The sequence below is a fragment of the Pecten maximus genome, chromosome 19 (assembly GCF_902652985.1).
Source record: "Pecten maximus chromosome 19, xPecMax1.1, whole genome shotgun sequence".
Taxonomy (NCBI): domain Eukaryota; kingdom Metazoa; phylum Mollusca; class Bivalvia; order Pectinida; family Pectinidae; genus Pecten; species Pecten maximus.
The window spans coordinates 9,392,311-9,408,998 of NC_047033.1; the positions used below are offsets into that span (position 1 = coordinate 9,392,311).

At 37.4% G+C, this 16,688-nt stretch overlaps 1 protein-coding gene and 1 long non-coding RNA gene across 2 annotated transcripts; one reads left to right on the forward strand and one right to left on the reverse strand.

The window, feature by feature from the left end:
* Window positions 1-2,910: 2,910 nt before the first annotated feature.
* Window positions 2,911-4,008, forward strand: LOC117317909. The gene is made up of 2 exons (XR_004530271.1): window positions 2,911-3,021; window positions 3,338-4,008. It is a non-coding gene; the product is annotated as an uncharacterized LOC117317909 (long non-coding RNA).
* A 3,800-nt stretch (window positions 4,009-7,808) lies between these two features.
* LOC117318211 (medium-chain acyl-CoA ligase ACSF2, mitochondrial-like) lies at window positions 7,809-9,993 on the reverse strand. Its single transcript, XM_033873244.1, has one exon. The coding sequence runs from the start codon at window positions 9,945-9,947 to the stop codon at window positions 8,514-8,516; it is 1,434 nt and encodes a 477-aa protein (XP_033729135.1). The 5' UTR covers window positions 9,948-9,993; the 3' UTR covers window positions 7,809-8,513.
* Window positions 9,994-16,688: the final 6,695 nt, after the last annotated feature.

Consider the following 16,688-nt stretch of genomic DNA (forward strand, 5'->3'; position numbering starts at 1 on the left):
GCATGTGGTTGTGAATATTGGCCGTGTCCAATACATGGCTAGGTTGTGTTACAGACTGCGGTATAGCTTCAATTAACTCAAATGGTTCGTCAAAAACGTCAAAATCTCATTAATCAACGTCACCGGAATTTACATTGTTATTTGAGCTTCCGGTAGGCGTAACTGATTTCTGAGGAGCTACTGGAAGAGGAACATCAAATTTATATTGATATATGTGGCATTGTCTGAAGTAGACGCTGACACAACAGATGGCTCTGTGATAGACAAACGGGGAGGCTTTGCCACTACAGGAAGAAAACGTCTGTAGACATATATATAGAATAAGGTCTATAGTAGCAGGTTTTTGGTTTCAATGGCCGAATGTGAGTAGTGATGAGCAGGATGTACGGATGTGTAACTGGGCCGCTCTCTCCAAAAGCTACCATGATCACTACTAGGCTGTCAACAACAAACAACAGGTCGTGTCATTCCCTGAGACATTGTCAACTTATTACACAATGCTAGCACTTAAAGGTAACATGACTATCGGAGGTGTCCTCCCCTTCCGTCTGTCTGTCCGTCAACTCAGTTTTCTGCACTTTTCACAGCCATGCTTCAAGGTATGTTGGTAAAAGTGTGCATGTAATTTTAGTATCAGGATCAAGCTGCGGGGATTTTGGGTAGAATGTGGCATTCTTATTTTTTTTCCCAATTGATTGAGTTAAAATGAGCAGTATCAATTTTCTTTTTTGAACTTTGACCTTCACGTGACCTTGACCTTATTACCTACTTTCATGTTTTATAGCTAAAACCTTATGCTTTATTTAACTATTGTGTTATAGATTATAATGAACTACAATATTGATTAGAAAACAAAATACAACGAATTTAGTTTCCTTACCCCTATCAATATGATGCAATATTTCTTTGTAAGGGTCATTTCATAAATGAGTAAAAAAAATATTTTCCCCACATTAGATTTTTTTAGATTTTTTTTATGTTGTACAGAACATTTTAAAGGTGACAAAAATGCAAAGATACTTTCTGTTGCTTTTTGTTTGTGGTTTGGCGATTTTTTTGCCAGAATGACTGGTGTTCCTTAACTAAGTAATAATAATAGTATTAAAGGAACAAAAATTAGCCTTCACTGTCACAATCGGTGTCTACCTCGAAAAGTGCCTGTACATTAGAGCAACTGAACCCGTGGCACTCTTTGCATGCCAGTGAACATTCCAGGCCATGTTTCCGACATGTACAACGTTTAGAGTCGCAATTAGTCTTGAAAGTGCAAGGATGATTTTAATCAAGTTTTCTGGCGCAGGTGGCAAATCCGTTTTTGAGGGCGAAAGCATACCATTATGAAGATACCATCCCCTTCCTCGGCTAAAAGTCTATCGTTTCCCATCCATACTTGAGTTTGAAGATATACCCGCTTGCTGTGATACGTTGCGGCCGCTGATGTAACTGGGGGGAGTGTTTGGACCTGTACACAAGATTTACCACAAGTAACCTTCTCTACAAATCGTATCGTAGAGTGTCAAGTCCTTCTGTTGTCTCTCCGTTGTAGAGGGAAACGACTACCCTCTCACCCGCAGAAACAACGTCCTCCGGTAAAGCAGAGCTGTCACAAAACACCAGAATTTGTTGTTTGAAATGTTCGTTATTTCTTAGAGCTTTTTTTAGTGCTACCGATTTACCGATTCCATAATTACGTGACGTTGTGTCGCATCCTGTTACCGCGTGAAGGAACGGAAGATAATAGCATATGTGTGGTCCGAGCAACTGCTTGGTTTTATGTATATCCCAAATTTTCAGTTTTCGATATCCGGATTCAACAGAGTGAAGGAAGACGTTGTAAGACTCCAAACTTGTGTGGGAAATCAGCTTTACAAGAAGGTCGGTGTCTTCTCATAACAATTGTAGTCCTGTTGAGGGCGTTTTCTGTTGACTCTTTCGCAATAAGGAAATCCGCGTCACTCTCTGCATGGATAACCTTGCAACCACTGTCTTCCAATGACTGCGCAAGCATGTAAATGAAGGACTGTTTGTTTTCGTTGTTTAACAGAAATGTCTCCTTTTTTTTATCGAAATATGGATGTTTCGGATACATCAAATCTAGTTCCAGTCGGACCTCCGCTACGGCGAAGATGAGTTACATCGTACATAGACGTCATGTAAAAATAAATATGGTTTTCATAGGTAAATCACCAAAATGCCGCTATCAAATTATATAGTATACATATATACGATATTTTATCATTATGCCAAAAAATGGGATTTTAAAATGGTGGTCATGGCCGCCATCTTGAAAATTGGACTGACTTTTGAAAAATTATTGTACATTTAGACATCATGGTGTAGTTACATTGTTGTTGGCCTTCTGGTTTCTTCTTCTTTTGTCATTCGGCCTCCGTCAAAAAATGACGATTACGGCTAATGGGAGGCGTTGCCAATGCTCTTACAAGAAAAAGTGCAGGGATTTGGGTACAGTGAGACGGGTTTTTTAAAAATTTTTAGTGGAAACTATAAGATAAAAGCATTTGATGGTGTGTTTATGGTGTGTGTTTGAGATCATCAAGGGCTGCATTGTGTATATGTGCCTTGAAGATCTCTAGTGTAGTGCATTGTACTGCTGCCACCGGGAGGAGGTTCCATTGTGTTATTGTGTGTGGGAAAAAGGAGTATTTATATGTGTCATTGGTGGCAGATAGGTGTCTGAATGTGTTTGGATGAAAATGCCCGGAAATTGCATAATATTTTCACTAGATACATTGCAATTATGAACCGACACCACATTCTCAAACACGGGTGTCACATGCCATATCTAGTGTATGTAAGTATTTGTAACTTGTATGTATTTGTTTTAGTCCTTAGTATTGTTTTTAAGAGTTTGAAATTGCGCGCCGTTTCTCAACTGTTGAGACCGCGGCAGGGTGTGTGCACATGAGCAACAGGTAAGCGGGAGTACAGGTGGACCGGTAAACAACCTAGCAGCGGGTATTTGGAACGTGGCCCTGTTCGACGCCCAAACTACAGATTGGGGTAAGTATTTCCATCAAATATAACCCAATATTACCCCATAACGTTATCAATAGGTTGTCTGTTGTTACATATATTTGCCAGTTTGAGTGCGTTTATAGTGTTTTATAGTCGCTAAATGTTACCTGTATTGTTAGGCGTGACCTAGTACTATTGAGGCACGTGCGGTGTATTGTGTGTCGTCGGTAAATGAGTGCGAGTCTCTAGTATGTTTACAAGTATGGTTTTGCTTATATGTAGTGTGGAATAGATAATGTTTAAATAGTTTATTACATAAAATATAACTGTAAAGTAAATTGTAATTACTATATTGTTGTAGCTTGATGGGCCTACACCGTAATTGATGAGACCATGATCACTACCCACCTATTGTATGGAGGCCTAGAGCCGAGGGCCGAATAGCTGTACTGGTTTATGTACTCCGAGATCCTACTCGTCCTATGAACTTTATGCCTATTGTGTACCTTTTCTGGTTTGGAAGGATGGGCTGACATAACCTGCGTGGTATGTCTAAGCGGTGATACACATCGGGGCAGAGATGTGACATAGTTATTGATGACGTCACAGTTGTTGAGATATTCAACGTCTTGGGATCATCATTACAGACGTAGAGATTCTGTTCTACTATAACGTTGATTCCCTGTTGTGGATGCTGACCATGTTCAGCACATGTATATTGAGCACTGCGTGTGTGACTTTGTTCTGCTGTATAAGACGGCACTGATGAGATCCCGAGGGACCTATGACGGAGACATTGTTGTTCATGTTCATCTGGAGCTTAACAACCTAACTGTGTGGACTCGGTGTTCAACTGTGGTGGCCTTTGAGAGACTTGTAGGGAATAGGGTGTCTATGTTCATGTGTTTATGCTTATATATCTATGAATGTATCAGAGTGTGTTGTATGTAAGGTTGTGTGATGAGCGTGTTTATAAATAAATTTTAATATACATGCTTGTACAAATTGTAAATAAATATTGTATCAATTGTAGTCTGTCTTCTCGTGCAAATATCAGCAATCACGCTCAGTTTACGTTACAACGGGAATATGGGCTTCCATAGATTTTATTTTTGGTCAAACTGAGGGTTTTATAGTATCAATACGCCCCCCAACCCGACAAATGCCTCTAATATTAAATACAATAGTTCATTTTTATCATTAGTTTTAATAAACATAACAAGTTATAATCAAATAAACAAAATTACGTATAAAGTATGATACGCGGGAACACACGGTAGTGTCGATAGCAGACGATGAATTGGGAAAGAGTAACATTAAGGCTTTACAACAAGAAATCTTCATTTCAGTATTTCTATGTATCAAGATAAGACCAATGAGTATTTAAGTCGCTTACCATTTCTGATGAAAACCGCCAAATGGAACCAATAAGCTTTGTTTTGATTTCGTCATTTCTGGTTACATTGTGCGGAAATTCGACGTAGTTACCGCCCTTTGAGAGCTCTTTTGTCCTACCTGCAAGGTCAACAGGTAATTACATAAGTAAATCAATACACTTTGGCCAGGTAAGCACAAGGGTCAGACAGCTTATATATTAATCAATTTCACTTATTATACTACTATATGACATAACGCAAGGTCGGGAATAACACTATAATAATCCGAATAGGATCATAGGAAGTGGTACAAGTTAAATATTGATAGTATTGCCAAAGGTTTGTGTTTGGATAAGTAGGTAGAGCAAGTGTACGTCTAAGTTGAGATAGCGAAAACGTGCTTGGAGATAGAAGATTTAATTAATGGATATTTCGTTTAAGTTTTAGATTTTGCATGTGCATAACTACTTCTTCCAAAATTAATCTGACATGAGATATAAAAGAAGATGCATGGGCGAAAGTCAACATAAAGCAGTAATTATTTGCTGATGTTTTGTGTAAAAGGTGAGTTTCACGATATACAATATCTTTAAATAATCGAAAGGAATCCATTAACGAATTTATTTCTTGGCGGTTGGCTTTGACATCAAATCTTGTTGCCTAAATTTTCTTCTACGACATGTTTGATTTTTTGTTGATTGTTAGATACTACACCTATATTGTTTCGAATTGAAGCTAGGTCACTTTCTGAAGTTGCATCAAAAAGAAAACTTAAGACACTGCCAACAAAGGGAAGGATAGATCTTTTGGAAATATGTAAGCATTGCTAGTCTGAGGGGATTGCTTTCAATGAGGAATGTTCCGAATGAAAGAAATCAATTTGTTGTGGAAGATTTCGGGGGCATCGTTTGTTATGTTGTTTTTGAGGGAAGTTTCTATCAGTGTATAAGCATTTAAGATTTCATCATAGACATCATAAAATGTTTCATAATCGTGAAAATGAGGGAATACGTAATTATCCATCTTGATTTTGTAGTTGACAGCGTATTACTGTCTTGAAAAATGACATTTTCGTTTATCTTAATGCCAACTATCATTAAAATTAAACAACATAAACATCTCATTGTGACTTTCTGTGGCTTCTGTAACAAGGAATAAAATAGCATGCTTAGTATTCAAAATTATTAACAAATTAATTGAACAACAGGAATATAACAGTAAAGTGTATTGTATTTTTAACAATTGTTGTAGTGCTGCTTTGTATGATTCTTCTGTCCTGCTGTCATATGTATTAGTTTTGGCATTTTCTGTCTCTTGCATAGTTTGCAATGTTTGTCGTGATATGTATTGTTATCTCCTCGCGACGAAAGTCGGGTAGGGGATATAGCGTTCCGTTCGTACGTAAGTACGTACGTACGTACGTATGTTCACTTTTTGTCAGCGCTTTTGCGACTTCATTTTTGAACGGATTCTGACCAAACTTCATATATGGGTCCAGCATGGGAATACCTCGAACGAGTTCGTGTTTCAGGGTGCCAAGTACAAGGTTAAGGTCACCGTTACTATTTATAGAAAATCTGCATTCTGTATTTTTCTTGAATGGGACTCCATCCAAGAAAATAATCATGCACTTTGCCAATTAAACCTTCTGAACAAAGGAAAATGCTTATATATGCATTTAAATACACACATAATTATAATAACTATCAGGAAATGAAGTTGCTAGTGTGATGCGTAACCAGATACTGTTGGATGCATACCAATATATATCATATTTATCTGGCAATGAGCCCATGCCTGATAATAAGCCCATCCATGTCTATTGCAGTTCAGTGCCAATGACAACTGATGTTATTTCAATGTCCTGCAATAACCCCACCCCCCCATTTTGCGTCAGAGTTCATGTGTAAGCACGCGAGGGGATTTGTATCGTTTGCGATGCCTTGTTGTTTTGGCAATTATCAACCGAGTTTGTGTTTTGAGCGTTTTGTTGTTTTTTGTGTCTGTGACTGCGAAGTTCCATATGAGGGACCGGTTCAGCGTCAGATGAATCATTGCGAGTTTGCCCGGTACGGTTTACAATGTTAGGTTGTGCTTTGCGAATTTCTGTTTTGTACGAGGGTGAGGAGGGGGTGTTGATGCCAACATCTGAAACGCTGTCACTACCATCATCGCTGGATGTTGGACAAGCATAGTGTGTTTTCCGTGTAGGTCTATCTGTAGTGCTTGGTGCGGGAATGTCCCATTCAAGTTGGGGCGGTTGTAGATGACGAGCATGAGTTTTGTGTGTTTTCCCATCTAACTGTTTTTATGATGAATGTGGATGGTGATGTTTGCTCAATGATGCGGTAATGAGGTGTCCATTTCGGTTCCAGTTTTGTGTTGCGTTGGTGATTTCGCAAATATACCGCGTCATTGACTTGCTTGCTTTGTGTATTGGTGTTTGCTTGTTCTTTGCGTTTAGCTTTAACAGCTTTGAGAACTTTAACTACCCTTGTCATGGTGATGTGTTGATTCTGAATGACATGTTTATGGAACTCCTCTTCTAAGTATTTCCTACGCGGTTTCAAAAGTGTGTCAATGGGTAAAACTGGGTCTCTATGATAAATCAGATAAAAAGGACTAAATTTGGAAGTGTCATTCACATGGAATCTCATACTAGCTAAAGCATGAGGTATATTTTCATACCAGTCATTTGGAGTTTCAAGCTTTTCAAGGAGTTTGGAGAGAATTCTATTCAAGGTTCTTTGACTCCTTTCAATCATGGTGTTGTCAGCTGGGTTGTAAAAAGAAGTTTTGATGTGGTTGATTTGAAGTCAAAATGATATGTGCTACATTAATAGCTTCTTTTGTGGGTAATGGGAAAGCTTCAACCCATTTTGTGAGACAACACACAGAGCTTAGAATGTTTTTGGTTGTTGCTGTGTGTTGTATGATGTGGACCTGATATGTCCATTTGTACCTTTGCGAAAGGACATGCTGGTGTATCTGTTTCCTGTTGTGGAACTTATGTTGCTGTCTGTCGACATGGTATACATGCTTTTATATATTTGTCTAGATGTTTGAACAAGTTTGGCCAATAATATTTTCTTTTAATGGCTAGGTACGTTCTGTCAATACCTTGGTGCCTTGTACAATTATGGTACTGAGTAATGACAGCCTTTGTCAAATGTTCAGGATGTAGAGTCTTGAGCTCAGCTTCAGAGTCTGACATTTCAATCTTCATTTGCTAATCATATTGTTATTTAAAAACAGGTTACGCAGTTATATTGTATGTCCATGTTATACGTTTGTCGTGTTTGTCAACTTTACGTGTATGGAGAGGGTGTTGATATGTTGTTATAACTTATATCCAATCCTCTTGTCCTGTTTAGCCACAAGATATGTTCATTTTTGCAACCAGATTATATGTTAAGTACAAGAATGTGATCAAAAACATCAGTCAAACACCTAAGACACAGTCAACTAATTTTAATTATGAGTATTGTTACATATCTATTTCTGTATTTATTTCATAGTACAGCAAACATCCTAGATATTATGCCATCATATCGAAACTGGCTGTGATGGACACATATTAATTCCCTGCTACTTTATTAATATATCAATGTTTTTGCAAAACTTGGAGGATACAAGAACGTGATGATTTTTAACTGGATTTCGCTTGTAAAGTCATTTATATCTATCGAGTGAAGTAAGTATACGCTTTGCATACAGTGTTGGCCCCGATGCATATCTTGACATGGTTTATACTCATATAATCCGATATATCACTATAAAATAAAGCCTTCTCCGCTCCGTCGAGCCACCAACCAGCGTCAGGATACGCTGATTTCCCTAAATAGCAAAGTCTGCATAAATGCGCTTGTAAGAATAAACCGTATGTAGGAACGTGTTAATCAAATATGGGCTGATACAATCTCTCAATCCTCACTACACTAGCTTCGGTGTCGCGTTCGTTTAGCCGCATTTAATACTGGTATACATTGTACAACTAAACACTTTATAACGCCATATAGCTTAGATTGCTGCAATATGTATATGTTTGAACAAAATAATTATTTTCTAAACCGCTTACATCAATTCTTGTTAAAATGTTTAAAAGTTAAAACTAGAGTAAAAATTTGAAAAATCGATATACTGATCTGTTCATACCATGACCTATTCACGCACTTCAGTTAAACCTAACCTCAGAGTAGCTTCCGTTGCAACAGCTATTTTGTTTCTTTTTCCGTTTCCTAATTTGGGGAATTCTTCAAACAGCAAGAAATAAGTTGGCATTTCTCCAAGGCTGTCGACGGTGCTTTCTTTGAAAAGGGTCTGCTGACAAAACTGTTGTACATCATCTCCTGTGACTTTTCCTGAGGATGTAAAGCATACACATATCTCCTCGTAAAGTCTCTTGTCCGGGACAGCTACGATGCAAACATCCTTAACCGACTCCACCTCCACTCCAATCAGATGCTCCAACAAAGCTGGGTAAACTTTGCGTGTTCCTCTAGATATGGCGTCAGTTTCCCTTCCAAGGATAATGAGGTGACCTTTCTTTGAAATTTTACCGACATCGCCTGTTCTGAACCACCTGTCGTCAGTGAATACATCCTTTGTCAACTTTTCGTTGCCAAAGTAACATTTCATCAAGTACGGTGAGCGGACCTGGACCTTACCCACGGTTTCCAAGGGCACAGTCGTTTCTTGAGCGTCGACTACCTGTATTTCCACACCATAATATGGTCGTCCCACGTCTCCAGCTGGTAGATTCTCGCCTTGCGTCACGGGTCCGTTCCAGGCGACAGGGATGCATTCTGTCGTTCCGTACACAACTATGAGTGAGTGACAGAATCGGTTTGTGATTTGTGTATAGAAGTTATCAATTATTTGTCCCCCAGTAGCTACATGTTGGAGTCTGAACCCATCTTCTGTGACAGCCGGTGGTAACCCGAGGAGGTCCTGCATTATGTATGTGAAGAAAAGAGCATCCGTACATCGTTCTTCCTTCACCACTTGCCAAAGAAAATCTGCATTATTTCCGCCCATGGTTATCGCTACATCCATAAAAACCCTTGTCATGCTCCTGAGAATATTTTGGATGGGAGATCCTCCACCCCAACTGAACGGACGGTCGTTGTACATTATGATTTCATAATCCACCGAAGTAGGGGTCCAAGAGAAGGGGTAACTCGAAACATTGAAATTGGAATGGAGAACCGTTTTTGGAAATCCTGTGCTTCCGGAAGTTGTGGATATTATAGCGGGATCGTCTGGATAAGTAATTGGAAGGTCAACCTTTTTCATATCCTGTGATAGTATTGTGTGGAGGGTGTCCGTCATCGTGAAACCCTCGACGTCAGTTTTGCGGAGAAAGATCACCTTAATCAGACCATCTTCTTTCCTGTCATCCTTTTGCACATTGCAATTATCAAGCATTGCCTTCACAGGATCCAGAAGAGAGTTGTTCTTTCCAGGGTCCACTAAAATACACTTGGCGTCGGTGAGCTGAAACAGATTCTTCACATCTAGGGCTGTTTTCATGTTAATGGTGCAATTCAAGACAACAGCCCCAGCTGTAAGGATTCCTAACATTCCTACAACCATCTCGAGGGTGTTCGGACCCACGATGGCCACTATGTCGCCTTTCTTAATTCCTTGTGATACCAAGTACCTCCCCAGATGGGCAGCTTGCTTATACAAATTAGCATTGGTCAGACTGACACGTGACCCATCCAGTTCGCGATGGATAAATATCTCCTGGTCTGGACGTAAACGAGCATTCTCGCTAGCCACCCTGACAACTGTTGTGTAGTTGAAGGGTTCAACAGCCGGGGTATGCAGGTAGCTAAGGTCTGCCGCATTATCCATCTTGATGCTCTGGAAAAAAAATCTTGTTTACTACTTGTCTTGATAATACCAAAATCGTGTAGATTAATAGGTTGCTCTCTCTAATATTTAAACTGAAAATAACCATTTTGTTATGGTAATATGTTACGTCTTCTACCCAATAGCTCACACTACGCTGCATATATGATCTTTCGAGCGCATGATAAACTGCTGTATAGATTGGTATTTAGAATCGCATAACATAATTTAATCATTTGAAAGTTGTTTAGATCTAAAATAGATACCAATGATCATTTGATTAGATTTAAAATCTTTGTGTGTGAGGCTTTTCTATAGAGAATATCTATATAACAGCCTTGTTGCCTCCGACTTGAAATAATCTTACGACGTTACATAGAGATACGACATAATGAAGGATCTGTAAGACATACAATTTAGATATTAGAGGTAATTTGCAAATTTCTATGTCAAACTTCCTATCATATCATTTCAAATACGAAATGTACCATCCATGAACAGGAAATGGGTTAAAACTTTTCGACAGAGAGTAGTCTGAACGGTACGCTCTTGGGAGCTTTCAAAAACCACACTGTGAGTCTCTAAGTAGAGGCAAACGAATCATCAAAATATATACAAGACCAGGGACGTCCAGTTTGTTTATATTTCGTCAACATTTCCCATGTACGTTTGTAAACATATCACTGAAATCGCGGTATCAAATGTTTATGTCACTTGTTATTAGAATTAAGTGTTTCAACTGAAAACGACACAATATTTAGAACATGATATTGAGTTGTTTTCCCCTTAAAAGTAAACTTCAATAATATGGCCAGCCAAGTTGTAATTTATTCACGGAGCAACGTTGGTCCAGGATTTTACCAAATTATATAAGATATCTTATATAGTTATATAAGATATCTTACAAACTCTACAAGATATCTTATATAATAAATGAGAAATCTTACATACTTTTCTTTATAAGATATCTTATATAATATATAAGATATCTTTAAGATATCTCATAAAAGATATGATATATTATATAATATACAAGATATACAAAATATATAAGATATAAATATCTTGTATATCAAATGAGATATATTATATATAATATATAAAGGACATTATATCAGATATATAATTCGATTATAAGGTATCTGAGAAAGAACGAGATTTGAATTTGAGATAATGAACTTTCTTCCACTCGATTAAGGAGCCGAGATGAAGCTGAAACTACGTATAATGGTTTGAAACAGATTTATAATTGCCATATCTGCTCCGTTCCTAGCCAATCGTGATCGCGACAGAGGGTTGATTGTGTATGTTCCGCGAACCTTCCAACAAAACGGAAGCTAACTTACAGAGGGAGCAGTCATTCTCGAACTTTTAGGTTTTGTCGGTCTCACGAGAGTCTCGTTCTATATAAGATATCTTATACACTAATTATATAAGATATCTTATATCTTTTATGAGATATATTATATACTTTATAAGATATTTCATAAAGAAAAGTTTATAAGATATCTTATATATTTTATAAGATATATAATAAAAGATATAAGATATCTTATATCTTTTATGAGATATCTTATATATTATACAAGATATCTTATAAACTTTTTGAAATAAGATATTTAATAAACATAGAAGATATCTTATATAATTTGGTAAAATACTGGATCAACATTGCTCCGCGAATAAATGACAACTTGGCTTGCCATTCAATAATGTCCTTAAAATGACATTCATTAATATTTTGTTTACAAAAGTTTACCGAGTCTATGGAGTGGTATTGTTTCTCAACGCAGTGACTTTGAATGAGATGAAAGTTTGGTTGACTAACGTGCATACTTAAGTTTTAACTATGTTCTCGGTTAAACTAATATATACTGAAGTCGTGGAGAACGAATTTCGCATCCAATGTCCTATTTGGCATTATGTGCAGGATGTCATAGAATATGTGAATTTTATAGCTTGCAGCTAAGAACAAATTTACATGTTTCTTATTTTTCAATCGCCGGTATTCTGTGTCATAATGGTTCATGGACATATCCAATCTGATAAACACCATCTCGTATGCCTACTGAAGAGATGCATTTTGATAAGAATGTTGACATAATCGTCTCTGATAATCCATCCCCTTTATATTAAATACCGTACTTACCAGGGTGTGTGCAGTAAACGAATGCTTTGGTCTGATGATCCAATATGTTTTGCAGTCAATACACCAAGAATACGTGTCTCTAAACATAGGCCTATCACACGAATTAAGCTCTTGTTTCAATTAATTGTTTTATCCTAGTGTGTATAAAGCATGTTAGGGAACTAAAGTTATATAAATTAATTAAATTAGATAGCCAACAGAGATATGAGTGTTATTCTACCGAAAGTTAACCCCCTTTACATAATAAATATATACTGTACATACTAGGTTATGTGCATATGCAGACTAAGCAAATTTTGTGTCTAATGATATAACATGTTATCGCAGTCAATGCACCAAGAAATGCGCCCCTCTAAACATATCACACCGAATACGAGTTAAAGATCTTGTTCCTTTTCCAACAATATTTCAAACACGAGCATAGCATACCGCCAATAATTTCACCTACCTTCATATAACGTCGATAAGTAAAGAAATCGCCCTGTTTTTTGTTTCAGCTATCCTGAAGCTGGATCAGTAGGTCAACGCCACGAAATACATTGTATCTGGGTCACTTTCAAAAATTTCTTTAGTATTGCGTAATCTACCCAACAGTTACGTTGGAGTATGTACAGGGGCTTGTAGCACAAAACATTACCGCTCTATTAATCATACCGACCTACTGACTGATATGTAAACGCCGAATAAGATTTAAAAAGGCAGAATTTATGCAAACAAAGGAAGTGATGCATGGTGGCCCACAGTCCATTCTAATTTTAGGTTTGATATCATGGTAGACTAATATCAAGAACATTTCATTTTAGACACTAAAATGAATCAGCAAACACTATAAAAGCAGCACCACCTGAAAGGTTTCTGTAAAAAAAAAGTGTACTATCTCTGTTAAATCCACAGGGGGTAGGCGCCTCTGTTGAGTATGACCCGTCCCACGACTACATATCCTTGATTGTAGTCGTGGGACGGGCCATACTCGGGATAGGCGATTTTTTTTTTATCTTATTATTTTTTTTATGTTTTTATTTTTTTTCTGACGTAGGTCCGCGCCTTCCCCCTGTGGTAAAATTCAATATATTTCTCGAAAAAGTACTTTATCTCTGTTGTTCTATCTTACAAAAATATGTTTTTATAGTATAAATGCATACAGTTAAAACTGTAAAAATAATAAAACCACCCAAAACGGAAAATATACATAGAGAAATGGAAAATGATTCCTTCCACTTGATCGGGGATATTGTGATGCTTTTGACAACAAATGCTACCAGGGAGAAAATCAGGGTGGGCCGATTCAGCCGTCCAATACACCTTCTCCGTCATATTTAGAGGCAGTAGAATATGTCGGTATAATTATTTTATATTTATCTAGTTGCAGTTAATTTCATTTTCATATCTCAGTCACGCACTTGGGAGACAGTAGTTCATTTGAACGTACAGAAGTTCACCGCATAGTCAGCTTAGTTGAAGTAGGATGCAATATTTTCGAAGTAGGAAAAAGCCCAGTTCCCAGTTTGACTCTATTCGTCCGTAGTATAAAACCGTGAGTGTAAATCGTGATGTGATGTCAGTACAGTCAACTACGACCAAGTAGGGCAAATTACGGTAAGTCCACATACGTATATAAACTATATGTATAGTCACACAAATGTCTTAGCATCCAATCTGACCGTAAAAGGTATTTTGAATATGTAAGGATTTTGATAATACATGTACAACCAACGGCTGTTTATACGTGACGTTTGGATCACAGGCGCTTGCATAGAAAATGTGATTTTTTTATTTATTTTTTTTTATTTGACAGTGGTATGTGTAATCTGTTAAGCTGTTAAGTTGTCAAATAAAAAAAATTGAAAATCACGTTTTCTATGCAAGCGCCTGTGGTTTGGATGACGATTACGGTAATGTACACAGTCACCTTCATCAGACTGTACTAGTCATCGGAACGTCACATACATGTATACAAACATTCATTGGTTTTGTTTCGAAAATCCTTACATAAACCATACTTTCAAACCCGAAGAAACTGTTTTGAGATAGAAATATTTTGAATATGTCGGAAATATTTGGGCGAGCCAAGGTTATATCATTGGTTGTTTGAAGTTCAAACAATGTTTACAACTACGATGGACAACAATTTATGTTTAACGAAAGATTTAATGCTTTGACTAAGATCAACAACGTGCATGCCCGTAAGATGTGTCGACGTATATACGCTTGACAACGAAATAAAAAAAATACATAGAACCAGGTCCATCAACGTTCTATTGCGTCCTCTAATTTTAAAATGTAAAAATAAAGGTTTTGGCTTTAAATTTGATAATGCTACATTATTGGAACTTTAAGTTAACGTTGGTGAAACCCGGGGCCAGACTTTATGAAATCTTAGGACGTACATGTACATTCATTAATTTGGCATACTTTGTAATGTACTATTGATAGGCAAAGCACTTCATCGTGTTCTGTTTTCAAATTTCACATCTTCGATATTAAGTATATTATTAGCTCAACTAGCCCAAATGGTCGGTGAGCTTATGTCATAGCCCGTCGTCCGTTCGTCAACTTTTCCTATAAAACGATACTTGTTATAAACGACTGAGTGGATTTTAATCAAATTTGTTCTGAGGCATCCTTGTGGAAAGGGGACTACATATTGTATAAATGGCGGGTCTGAGACTCCAGAGGCCTTTGAGGATGGGATTCAATAGGGTAGATATAGCAAGATCTTAAAAATCCTTCTTCTATAGGAATGAAATAATTTGGTCTGGAGCATCCTTGGGTAAAGAGGAACCAACTTTGTGTAAGTTTTGGGTCAGACCCTCGTGGGGCTGAATATGGGAAAATGGGTTTAATCCTTTAACCGCTACTCGTCCAGGATATATTTTGATGTTATATAAACAGATGGCGTGGCTCTCCTGGCTTTGAGGGGCGTACCCAATAGGAGAAATATAGCATAAAACTTTTAAATACTTTTTCTTCTTTAAGAATGACAAAAAATTTGGTCCACGTTTCGTTTGTATCATTGTTGAGATGTAGCTCTTTTTTTCTTTTTTTTTTGCATTATAATTTAGATAAGAGTAATCATCCATGCTTACTGAAATAATCAAGGTGAGCGATGCAGGTCCTCTTGGCGTCCCGTTATTTTTATTGTACGTTTTAAAATCACGATTTGTTGAAAAGACTTGATTATAATTGATCAGGTTAGTCGTAGCCCGTTGTCAGTATAATGTGACCGTCATCGCAATAGTCAGGGTCATATGAGAACGGATATCAAACAGAAACCTACAGAAGATAACAAAGCACAGAAAGAAAAAACAGCGTGGAAAGAAAGGAAAGATTAAAGACCCGAAGTGTTGCAATGGGGACAGAAGATACATTTTTGTCTGATTAATGCCCCCTGAATAGAAGACATGGAAAGAAAATCTCCGATTCTTCAGGGGGCCACTTGAAGTCACCTTTTAGACAACATGCAAAGGGATACATCGGGCTCCCAAGGGCTCCCAAATGCCCTATGAACAGAATCCATTGTCGATGTGTTCGCAGGACACCAACATAATTTACAAGAATAAGTAGATGCTGTTTAAGGAAACAATATGGAGTCAAGTAAATACTGTTAGTATAAGCTGTCTTACATGTATAAACACGAACATACCGCAGCCAAAACATACAGACATGCACTATACTCATGTGGTCATAGCTGTTTATAGAACATGCGAACCAAATCTTTAGTTTGAAAGTGTAGTCCCCGAAACTCTGAAAATATGGTATACTGTCAGATGGGTAGTATTATAAAGACTGTGATTAATTTCAATTCCCCATGGGTTCGTCTATGAAATCGCCCGACCCTACACAGGCAAAATGTCTTCATGTCAATTCAGGTTAAATTCAGGTCATTTTCAGGTTAATTTCAGGTCAATATCAGGTCATTTTTTCAGGTCAAATTGATATGAAGACATTTTGCCCGTATACAGGAAGACCTCACATATTTCGAAACAATTCACATATAAATGTTCCACTTAGTCCCTTTACTAATTGTTCCCAACGAATTGTGAGTCTGATAGGGAAATAGAATGGCAGACGGACGGAAATGTTTGATTCTGACAGTCAAACATTGCTATCGCTATTTCTTGAAAAAAATACCCAAAAAATGGAGAGATATCACTCAAACTGCAAATGTTGGTTCCGTTTTATCTCTATGCTAGTTGCGGACAATTAAATTTTGAGTCTGATCGGGAAAACAAAATGGCGGACAGGTGGCAATCTTAGATTCTGACAGTCAAAGTTTGTTGTCGGTATTTCCTGAAAAAGTACGAGAAGGATATTCCTTAAACCTCACATTT